This window comes from Pteropus alecto, unplaced genomic scaffold (genome assembly GCF_000325575.1).
Source record: "Pteropus alecto unplaced genomic scaffold, ASM32557v1 scaffold52, whole genome shotgun sequence".
Lineage (NCBI taxonomy): Eukaryota > Metazoa > Chordata > Mammalia > Chiroptera > Pteropodidae > Pteropus > Pteropus alecto.
The window spans coordinates 2,801,542-2,812,282 of NW_006433941.1; the positions used below are offsets into that span (position 1 = coordinate 2,801,542).

A 10,741-nucleotide genomic window follows, 5' to 3' on the forward strand; every position below is an offset into this window, starting at 1 on the left:
TTTTCTTTATTTCTCCATAATTCTTGGTTATTGTTTCTTAAAATATTTTTATTCTTTCTTTCCTTCTGGGACTCTCATATGACTACTCTCCAGATTGCTTACCATTTATTCTATGTTTTTCAACTTTTTATCCCTTCCCAATACCTGATGGAAGAATAGAGTTCTCTGACATGACAGTCCAGCTTTCAAATTCACTCTTCAGTTTTACATATTCTGCTAGTCAGTAAAGTATTGAATACCCTATTTCAACTATTATATTTATCACACAGTTTTGTTTTTGTGACAAGGTCTTGCTTAGTATTTATGTTCTCCTTTATCTCTTTTAGGACAGTTTTTTAAAAAATACATATATTTTATTCTAAATGGTCCACTAATTCTGCTTTATCTGTCATAGATTATTCAATTTATTGTTTTCTTTTTAGCAATAAAATTTGTCAAATATTTTGTTTTTTCCCTGTGAGCTCATATTCCTCAGACCGAAGTTATAAGCTAGTAATGAAGGGAAAGAAGGGAACTTCAAATCTAGGGGTGTTTCCTATACTTCCTTCAACTCACCAGGAAGGGTCCAAACTATAGATGCGGTAGGTGTATGAGGAGGGGAGGGAGGACTTAGGGGTATTTTTGAGTTATTTTCAGATCGGAGAATATATGGTGTTAAAATTTGGACAAAACCACTCCCCATTTACCCGCTTCTTTCCACCAGGCGATCTTATCCCTCAGGGAAACCATCTATTTCTACCTTTTTCTGCAGTAATCATCTGACTTTGTGTATGTGTGCATGCGTGTGTGTGTGTGTGTGTGTGTATCAGGGTGGGAAGGTAAATAAAATCCTTCGAAGTGGATCTGCTTGTATTTACTAGTATCCACTCCTCTCCCAGCCCAGCTCTAAGGCTACACTGTGCAGTGGTGCAAGAGTGGGCAAAATTTAAAAAGGGCAACGTGTATACAACCTGCTTTTTGTTTCTAGAAGTACAACTTTCACATTGTTTAAAGGCAAAGGAGTTTGAGGAGGACAAAAAAAAACCATAGAAAAGCCATATATTCCTCTAATATATCTTACATTAGAGTAATTTAGGTTGAACTCCTCAGTAGCCCTAAGCATTGTGCTGTAATCCACGTGCAGACAAGCTCGTACCGGAACAGACTCGGATTCCAGTCTCTAGCGTTCGCGCTCCAGGACAGTGGATCAGACGCAAGATATGCAGCCCGATACTCTCGCGAGAGGGAGGGCGACGGCGGCTCGCTTCCCCCAACAACACTACTTAGGCTCCCACCTGCTGAGAAACGAAGTCTGGCAACCCCCATAGACTTCTGGGAATCGTAGTTCCGGGGCTGGAAGAGGCCCGCCAGGATTGCCCACTCCTTACGCCTGCGCGACTCCATGCTGGCCCAAGAAGTTCGTAGCCTTTGTCAAGCCCGGGATGGGAGGTGAGTTGGTCTTGCAGACATCGCTTGTCTCCGCTTGGCTTCTGTGGTGACCCACGGGGCCTCAAGTTGTGCGGAGTCAGGGCTGGAGTGCGCATTTGTGAAAGGGGCATCAAGGGCAGGCCGTGAGTCCCATCCCCTCACGCTCCGGCCTGAATCTCTCCCGCGGCTGCCGCCTCCCCGCGACGCGGGTGCGAGCGCTGTGTTGGCTGGGCGGGACGGGCGGGGCCCGGGGCCATCGCGGGGCTTCGGAGAGATCCTCGAGCGTGGTAGGATTTGTCTACGCGCCTTGTACCTCAGCAGCAGCCCCAGCGCCGTCTCTTCCAGTTGGTCGGTCTCCCCAGAGACAGTTCCAAGCGGCAGAAACAGGCATCTTAGTATCCAGTCTCAGGGATGCTTCCCCCGTGTTTCCAGGTGCCAGCCTCGTAGCACCGAGCCAGGCTCGAGAGTGAGGAAGAAGCCAGACCTGACTTGACTGAAGCCTTTCAGCAGAGCCCGTAGAGGGAAGGCAGGGAGGAGGACCAGGAGGCCTCGAGAGACTTCTCACTATCCTGTCTGAATTGGGGCAGAGTGGGAGATCAGAATCTTCAGAACCAGGAGGAGGTGCTAATCATGGAGAGAGATCTGGACAAAACGCCCGAGAAGAGAGGTAAGAATTGCTGAAGTAGGTTGAACTTGTATTGTGGAAGGGCGAAATTCTTCCTGAAGGGAAACCAGTTACCTCAGGGGAGGTGGCTCTTGGCAGACAGCGCTGTCCAGTCTCCTTTGTCTGGGAGATGGGTGAGCTCTTTGAGTGAGAATAGAGTGCTTGGTAGAGGATCACCCCCCTTTTCACTCCAGCTGTGTGCACAGTGGATCCTTCGAAGCCTCCTCCAAAATGTCAGCTAAATGTTAGCTTCTAAGGCAAAGAAAGTCTCAGTTACTTTTCTCACACGTTTTCCCCAAACGATTATGCTTAGTCTCAATCAGTGAGTCTGGAAATTTGGTTTTTTTGGTTCGCACATATGTTATTTGATTTTGCAGAATAAGCTCATGATTTCTATAGAGCGAATATTTTTGTTTTACGTACGTAGTTGAACACAGATCTAGAAGAAGTCAGCGACTGACCAGACTGGTCTTTCTTGAAGTTTGATTTGTGACTTACAACCTCAGAATTACCCCTTGGAGTGCTTTTTAGATTTCTGAATTGCACCCTAGACTCAACTAATGATAATTATTGGGAAGTGAGATCCAGCAATCTGCGTTTTAAATAAGTTTACAGGGTGAATTTTGAGAACTGAGCATATTTTTCTGATATTAATTTAATATAAATTCAGCTTGGAAATAAACTGATTTATTCTAACTTCTAGATTAGAGAATATCATCTTCCAGTAGGTGTTATGATTATGGCAACAATGAATTTAAGCCCCAAGTAGTAACATTCCTGGACATTCTCCATGATCCTAGGAGCATGAGTTGTTTGGGCTCCCTTCAGTTGGAGTGTTTATAGGGAGCATCACTTGTATGGCGGAGGTCTTTTTAGACTTGTGAATCTGAGTCACAAAATAGATTTAGTTTCCATCATTACTGCTTTCTTCCCCTCAGCTGTGTTTTCCCAGGATTCTTTCTTTTCACAAGAGAAGAGCACAGAAGAGGAAGAAGTGGCAGCTCTGCGCCTTACAGCCAGATCTCAGGTCAGTGTGAGTCTCTACTGATTATTGAAATTCCACCTTATTTCTCAGAGTACAGATGCACTCCTTTCTTTTTGATGTAGAGTTTCTTTGTCCGCTAGAGCCCATCTGGAGAGCTTAGTTCTAAGTCTAAGAGACTACTCGGAGGACTAATGAAGTCAGTAGTAGATGTTTTCTACTAACCCATGCTATATTCTCCATCTAGTATTTATTGTCACTCAACAGGCATATAAGGAACATTACTCTTCTTTAGCCTATTAGGCTAATTTCTGTGGTTGGTAAATTTGGAAATTATTTGAAAAGAAAATATGGTGCATATCTCTTAAAATTTTTGTTTCTATGGAGGAAACAACATACACATGACTGTTAAGAATTTAAGAAAGTACCTTTAGTGCTGAAGTGAATTATGAAAATAATAAGTACTCAAAAGTTCAAAGGAGTTCTTGAAAAGGAAAGCTTATGGAATGCTTAATTTAAAGTTAGAATGCAGCCTTTCAAGATGATGAATGAAGTATTTTAGAAGTAAAATGTTATCATGTCTGCAACTTACTTTCCAATCTGCCCTACCAGAGCAAATATTAAGAATTGTTGAATTTAAGTGGTGGTTGTATTAGTCTTTCAACTTTTTGTATGTTTGAAATTTTTATTAAATAAGTTGGGTAAGAGGAAAGAGCTCTCCATGATGTGTGTGGCACACCACAACCCAAAGATTTTCAAAAAGCCTTTCTCTTTGCTACTATGATCCCAAGTGTAAAAAGTACATATTGCACATTGGTAGTGTTTGTAAAAGTAACTTCTCAGGATCCTTATATACATACCTGTCTTCGTTGGTTTCTTAACTGCCTAACATTAGTATTGAAGACTGTATTAGTCAAGTCAAGAAGCTTTAAGTTGCAGTTGATAAAAACTCAAACTGGCTTAAGCAAAAAGAGGTATTTATTAACATAACTGAAAAATCCAGGTCTGGCTAGAAATAAAGTTTAAGCAGTAACATTAGGACCTTTTCCTTCCATTTCACGAACCTTTTCTTTTCTATGGATTTTCCTCTCAAGCAGGTTTTTCTCCTAGTGCTGGCCCCTACCAAATCTAGGCTTACATCTTCCCATAATGAAGACCAGAAACAAAGGGCAGCTTCCCTCTTGTCATTCCAGCAGAAGTCCAGGAATTAACTCTTTAATGGGTATTAGTCCCTTTCTTGGACCAGTTATTGTCTATATCTAAATGTAATTCTTTAATTAGGCAGACCTATATAATATACCTGCACACACATACAAACATACATACCACCCATGAGTCAGAGATGGAATTAATATTACCTAAACTTCACTGGCCAGGCATAGCAACCAAAGAGAAATCAGAGTACAAGTGCCAGAAGAAAGGTGAATGCTTTATTTCAACACTTTCATATTAGATTCAAGACTGGTAGAGCCTCAGGATAGATTAAACCTTTTATGGAAATTTTTAAAACTTTCTTTGTCCTTTTTGCATTACATTAGATTTTTGTTTGATGCTAATATTGCAACTGTCTTATTAGAATTTGCCCAGGCAACGTTTTTGTCTTACTAGATTTTTAAAAATGTCAAAGTTTTAATTCTTGCTCATTGTAACCAGGTGAGCAGCACAGACATGTATAAATATAAATGTAAAATTAATATTCTCTCCCCAAATTCAGTCCCCCACCTCTCCCTACTGAGGATAACACTGATGTATATTTTTCCATATGTTTTTGTTGAACTTGCACTCCTATATTCAGATATGTGATGTACCATATTTCCTTCCATTTTCCCCACTCTTAAACCCGAACTTTAGGGTGTTTTTTGATGGTGTCCTTTATGTAAACAGAATGTGGCTTTTTTAAAAAAATGTTTTTGAGGGAAATTAACTCATTCGCATTAATATGATTACTTGTATGTTTCAAATTTTTCTTGCCATCTGATTTTTATAATTCATACTTTCTCTTTTGTATTTTTTTTCTGCCTTTTGTGCAATGCTTTGCATTTTTGTTCTGATTTTTTCTTCTAATGGTCTGGAAATTAACTCTCATTGAATGATAATTTAGCTGTGGATATGTATATTGTAGGACAGTCATTTTTCCTTAACATATCCTGTCTGCTTAGTGGCTACTTAGTGATTTTTACATTTTATTTTATTTTCCAGGGATGATTCTTGTATTTTTTTAAGTCTCATATTATTTTCATTTTTGAAAACTTTTTTTTGAAATAAATTTAGACTTAAGGAGATATTGCAAATGGTAGAATGATTTCTTATAAACTCTCCGTTCAGATTCTCCAAAAGTTGACATTTTACCTGACTTTATTCTTATTTTCCAAAATCAGGAAATTAACATTGGTATATGTTAGATTCACTGAAGGAGGAATGCACAAGGCCTAAGGGGTTAAGCAAGATTTAGTGTAGCAGAGTGACATCCTGGCTGAGCCAAAGATGGCGAGGAAACCTGAAACTTATAAGGGGCTTGAGATGGGCTTTTTTAGTGGGAATATTTGGGGTGGGTAAATTTGCAGGGAAGGGAGGAGAGTTCAGTGAAGCGAGAGGTGAGCATGTAGCATTGCTAACTCGCATACAAAGTCTGGTTCCCACACAAAAGTAAGAGAAAGTTCTGGTTTTTTGAAACTGGAAGCCCTGCTCATTTAAAAAAAAAAAAAAGGGACTTCCTGGACCTAAAAGTATATAGTACTATAATCTACTGACCTTATTCAGATTTCTTACCTGTCCTATTCTTATTTTCCCTCACCTTAATTTCTGCTTTTATCTTGTAATTCTTCGTATTTTTCTTAGTTTGTTGTTTCTCTAACTTGTATGCTTTGTTCATTTATTTACATTATTTTTTTAATGAAATGGAAGCATTTAAAGCTATGAAATTTCCTGAGTACAATTTTAGCTATTTCCATTTTACGTCATTATTATTTTGATATTCGGGTAAGTTTGTTGTTTTTTTTTCAGTTATCAGTTATTGCTCTGTTCTATTTCTGTTTTGGAATTTATTTAAATTTACTGTTACTTTTGTAAATGAATGTTTAATTTTTTTTTAAAGGTGTTTTCTATTCAGTTATAGCATTCGATATACATTTATTTAAAAAATGTTGGCATATTATTCCCATGCTCTTTGGCTTTACTTAAAAAAGAATGTAATACTTATATGTATCTACCTCCTTATAGTTTTATATTTTTTGTTTCACATTAACTTAATCCTGTGATATTTACACATAAACATATATGAGTTATGTCTGTACCCTTACTCAATTTGTTTCCATCATATTTTAATTTATGCTTCTAGCCTTCAATTAAATTCATGCTTAATTGGATTTGGTGCTCAGTGCCAGTCTTTTCATTCCATGACTAATCCATTCACAAGGTCTGTATTTCAGTTCATCTTCTGATTTATTAGATTAATTCTTCAAGTTTTTATTGAGGACTCACAGGAGAGTTACACAGACATGCCTTTTTTTTTCTCCTCTGCCTATCTGTTGTTTACTTTGCCAAACTACATTGTTGACTGATTGGTTCATGTTTTACCTCTTTATTCCTCAGAAAAATAATAGTCCCTCAATGAAGAAACCATGGTTGTATTTCTTTTGGTTCTCATATTGAACCTAGCATAGCATCCCTGGTATATAACTGATATAACCCAGTGACTTTACATAGAATACTTAGAATCTGAATACTATTAGAATAATTGTCGTTTATCACTGTCATTTTCTCTGTTGAATGTTATTCAGCCCCTCTGTTCCAGGGCCAGCAGAAACCGGGGAGGGGGAGCCGGGGGGGTGAAAGGGATGCTATCAAGTGAAAGAAGGTAAACAAAAATGTTTTTTATCTTAGGCATCTGTGACATTCAAGGATGTGGCCATGGACTTTACCCCAGAGGAATGGGGGAAGCTGGATCCTGCACAAAGGGACACGATGCTGGAGAACTATAGGAACCTGGTCTCACTTTGTAAGGATGGGTTCTCATTGTGACTGAAATCTACTTGTGGGGACATTATTTTATTGATAGTGAAATGCTTAACAAAGCTTTCACTTTTCCACTTAGAAGTCATAAACTGTTAATCTCTTTCGGCCCAGAGAAAACCTCTTTCTGTTCTAAGTTCTCAGTAGTGAATTGTCTATGCTTATTTTGTCAGGATTCTTTGGATTAAAGTGACAGAAACCTAATTTGCAGTAGCTTAAAAGGGGTAAATCTTTTTTTCCATTGACTTTTTTTAAAAAAATCTTCATTGTAAGTGAAATAAATTTATCCATTTTCTAATAAATGGGTAAATTTATCCATTTATCCTGTCTTCTGGAATTGAGTAGCAATTGATCACCTATTTCCTGCCTGATTGTTTTTTAGATGGTTCTCTTTCAGTTTCCCTTTACTCCTAAGGTGCAGCACTTACTTCTAGGGAAGGGAAATTACTTTTAAAGTATTTCTCTTTGTGGCCTTATGGGTTTTTAACTAAATGCCCACACTGTAACAGCTTGTCCACATTGATGTGGGATAAAGTATAAACCTATCTTTATAGAAGTCTGTAGTTTCTAAAATCCCCCCAGTTTGTTGTGTTCTACTGGGTAACTTCAAGTTGTGCTTTTGTGTATATATATATCTCAGGAGTCAAAAAAAAAAGAATGATATTTGTATACAGATTTGGAGTCTCCTCTATAGTTCCTTCCTCTGTTGGTTGAGTTTCTTAAATCACAGTGTTTCGATGGAACTAAATTGCAATCTCTCCTACAGCAGTAAGACTTTTGCTTTTCACTTGCACTCTCCTGCCCCACACGATGATTTAGAAATATCAAGGTGAATATGATTATTATATCATATGTTTGCTTCTGTCAAGTATTATAGCCCAAGTCCTATGTGCGATGATTGCTCATCTTTGCCTTCAAAATGTGGTTTTATGTGAGTTAATTTAGGTTATATACTTGTCTTTCTGCAGGAGTTAATCTGTTAGCTCATTGGTGGGAGGCGGAAAAGGATGGGTGTTCTTTGACCTGATTAACTTACTCTTAGGTGGGCATCATGAACCTGGACGAGAAGGTGTGAACTTCACAAATATTTCTGTCCTCCTTCAGTCATAATGCTGGGCCTAGTATATATCTCTACCCTTCCTCCAGGAGTAAATATTCTTTTTATTTTCAATTTCCTTTTCCCAACTGCACTGTATTTCCACCACTGTCCTCAGGTAATAGTATTGGAGTCCATCCCCTGAAGGTGAAGGCTTCTTTTATTCAGAGAGATGGGTCTATGTAGAGTTTAGGTGTTGGATTCCATTCCCGGGGAGGGGGGATCTTGATTCAGGGAATCAAATATATTATCAGGAATTTCTTTTATTTATTTTTTTATGACTTGGCTTTGCCCTATATTGGCTTTATTCTTAGGAATTCCCCATGTGGCAAAGATAGCCATTAGCAGCTCTAGGGTTATGGTATTCTTCCAGTTAGTGAGCTCAGGGAAAAAAGATAGTGCTTCTATCCTGGGAGTTTCAGCAAATAGGGTTCCTAAGAAAGTGAGTTTTAATAACTAAAGAAGGAAGAAAGGATAAACATTCGAAGACACAAATTCTAGTTACCACAGTCACAACTTTGTGGTGCTGCCACTGAGGTCCCATTTTCTCTAACTTCTTCCCTAAACCAAGGATTAATCCACATATCTCCTTGGAAGATTCGGTGAAGGAAGAGAAGTTTTATTTTTTAACCTGCAAAAACATTTGTGTTTTCAAGTATGCATAAACAAACTCCTTACCAAGCCCAGACTTGCCGCAAATAGCTTAAGCTTTTTGTAGAGGTTCGCCTTCTTTTACTTTAGATCGTCCTGTGATATCCTGTCCTCTTTGTAAATCAGCGGGGGGTCGGGGGGGTGCCACTGTGGTTTAGGACAGATCTTTGTGCCCATCACAAATAGGTAAATTCTCTTTTTTTTTGAAATGAGCAGGGCTTCCAGTTTCAAAGCCTGAGAACTACAGTTTGGAGAATGGAAAGGACCCATTGATGCTTGAGAGAAAAGCCCCCAAAAGCAGCTATTCAGGTGAGTCAGTGAGATGGGAGTCTTCAGAAATAATATCCCTGCAGGACAGTGGCACTTTTCAGTGCTTAAGAAAGACTATTAGAAGCACCTATATGCTTTTATTTTTTAAATATTTAAATTATATAGCAATTTAAATACATACAAAAATCAAGAAAATAAAATAACATACATATCCACCACCAAGATCAAACAGATGCTAATATTTTGCTTTATTTGCTGCTGCTTTTTCTTCCTTTTTTTAATATAAAATAAAAATATATAACTGTACAGGTCTATGAATTTTCACAAATTGAACACATTCATGTAACCAGCACCCAGATTAAGAAACAACCTTACCAGCACCCATAAAAGCACCCTTGTACCCTCTATTAAGTCACCTCCCTCTTTCCAAGGGTAACCTTATCCTCCACAGGTTAGTTTTGACTGTTCTTTAACTTTATATAAGCAGAATCATATTATATGTACTCTTGTGTCTGGCTTCCTTCACCGAAGATTAATGTGAGATAGTATCCATGTTGTTGCATGTAGTTATAGTTCATTCATTCTCATTCTTGTCTTTCATTAAGTCATTATACCAGTTTATTCATTCTCCTGAGTTGAGCATTTTGGTAGTTTACAGTTTTTAGCTACATAAGTAGTGTTGCTGTGTAGGTTATTTTACGTGTCTTTTGATGAACACGTATATGCATTTCTGTTGGATATACGTGTTCAGTAGAATTATTGGATCCTAGGGTAAGTCCATGTTCCATTTTGGTAGATACTGCCAAGTAGGTTTCCAAAGTCATTGTACCATATACATTCCCAATAGTAAAATATGTGAGTTCTAGTTGCTCTGCATCCTCATCAACACTAAATATTGTCTATCTTAATTTTAGCCATTCTTATAGGTATATTACTTTTTAAGAACTAAAAAATATTATAGGTTCAGTTAAAGTCTATTCATTCTTTTTCTCCCTAGATATAACCAGTTGGTACAATTGGTATGAAACATCGTAATGTTTGTGTGTGTGTATATATATGCAAAAGTATATGTAGTATTGTTATACTTTCATAATCTAGTGTTTTTAAACTTCACATTGTATTTTGATATTAATCTATGTGAATTGTGTTTATTCATTTTCACTACTATGAAGTAGTCCACTGTGTGAATAAACTGAACATTTTATCTTTACTTCTTTGCTGTTTTTAAGAAAATTGCAGTAATCATTTTTTTATGGCTTCCTTCTGTTCATCTTGACATTTAGATTAGGGTAGATAACCAGAATAAGAATTACTGGGTGTTAAAGTATCGTATGTTTAGCTTTATTAGAAACAGCCAAGGTCCCACCACCATACAGGCCAGCAGTTGATATTATTAGATTTAGTAATTTTGTCAATCTGATGGATATAAAATGATGGATATGTCTTTTAATTTACATTTCTCTGGTTATGAGAGAGTTTGAGCATTTCATATGGGTATTAGCTATTTAGGTTTCCTCTTTTGTAAGTTATTTGTTGATATTCATTGCCCATTTTTAATTTTTATTTATTTATTTATTTTTTATGGTGACATTGGTTAACGAAATCCAATAAGTTTCATCTGTACACTTTAAGAGTAAGGCGTATATATATATATATATAT

At 37.4% G+C, this 10,741-nt stretch overlaps 1 protein-coding gene across 3 annotated transcripts in view; it reads left to right on the plus strand.

The window, feature by feature from the left end:
• Nucleotides 1-563: 563 nt before the first annotated feature.
• Nucleotides 564-10,741, plus strand: part of LOC102892418 (zinc finger protein 286A) — a 76,659-nt gene continuing 66,481 nt past the window's right edge. The window contains exons 1-5 of one of the 3 annotated variants that reach the window (XM_025044406.1): nucleotides 564-1,428; nucleotides 1,840-2,074; nucleotides 3,010-3,098; nucleotides 6,936-7,050; nucleotides 9,028-9,120. In XM_025044406.1, the coding sequence (XP_024900174.1) occupies nucleotides 2,038-2,074; nucleotides 3,010-3,098; nucleotides 6,936-7,050; nucleotides 9,028-9,120 (334 nt within the window). In that variant the 5' untranslated portion in view covers nucleotides 564-1,428; nucleotides 1,840-2,037. The remainder of the gene's footprint in view (nucleotides 1,429-1,839; nucleotides 2,075-3,009; nucleotides 3,099-6,935; nucleotides 7,051-9,027; nucleotides 9,121-10,741) is intronic. The other 2 variants (XM_006908404.3, XM_025044405.1) reach the window with 2 other exon arrangements.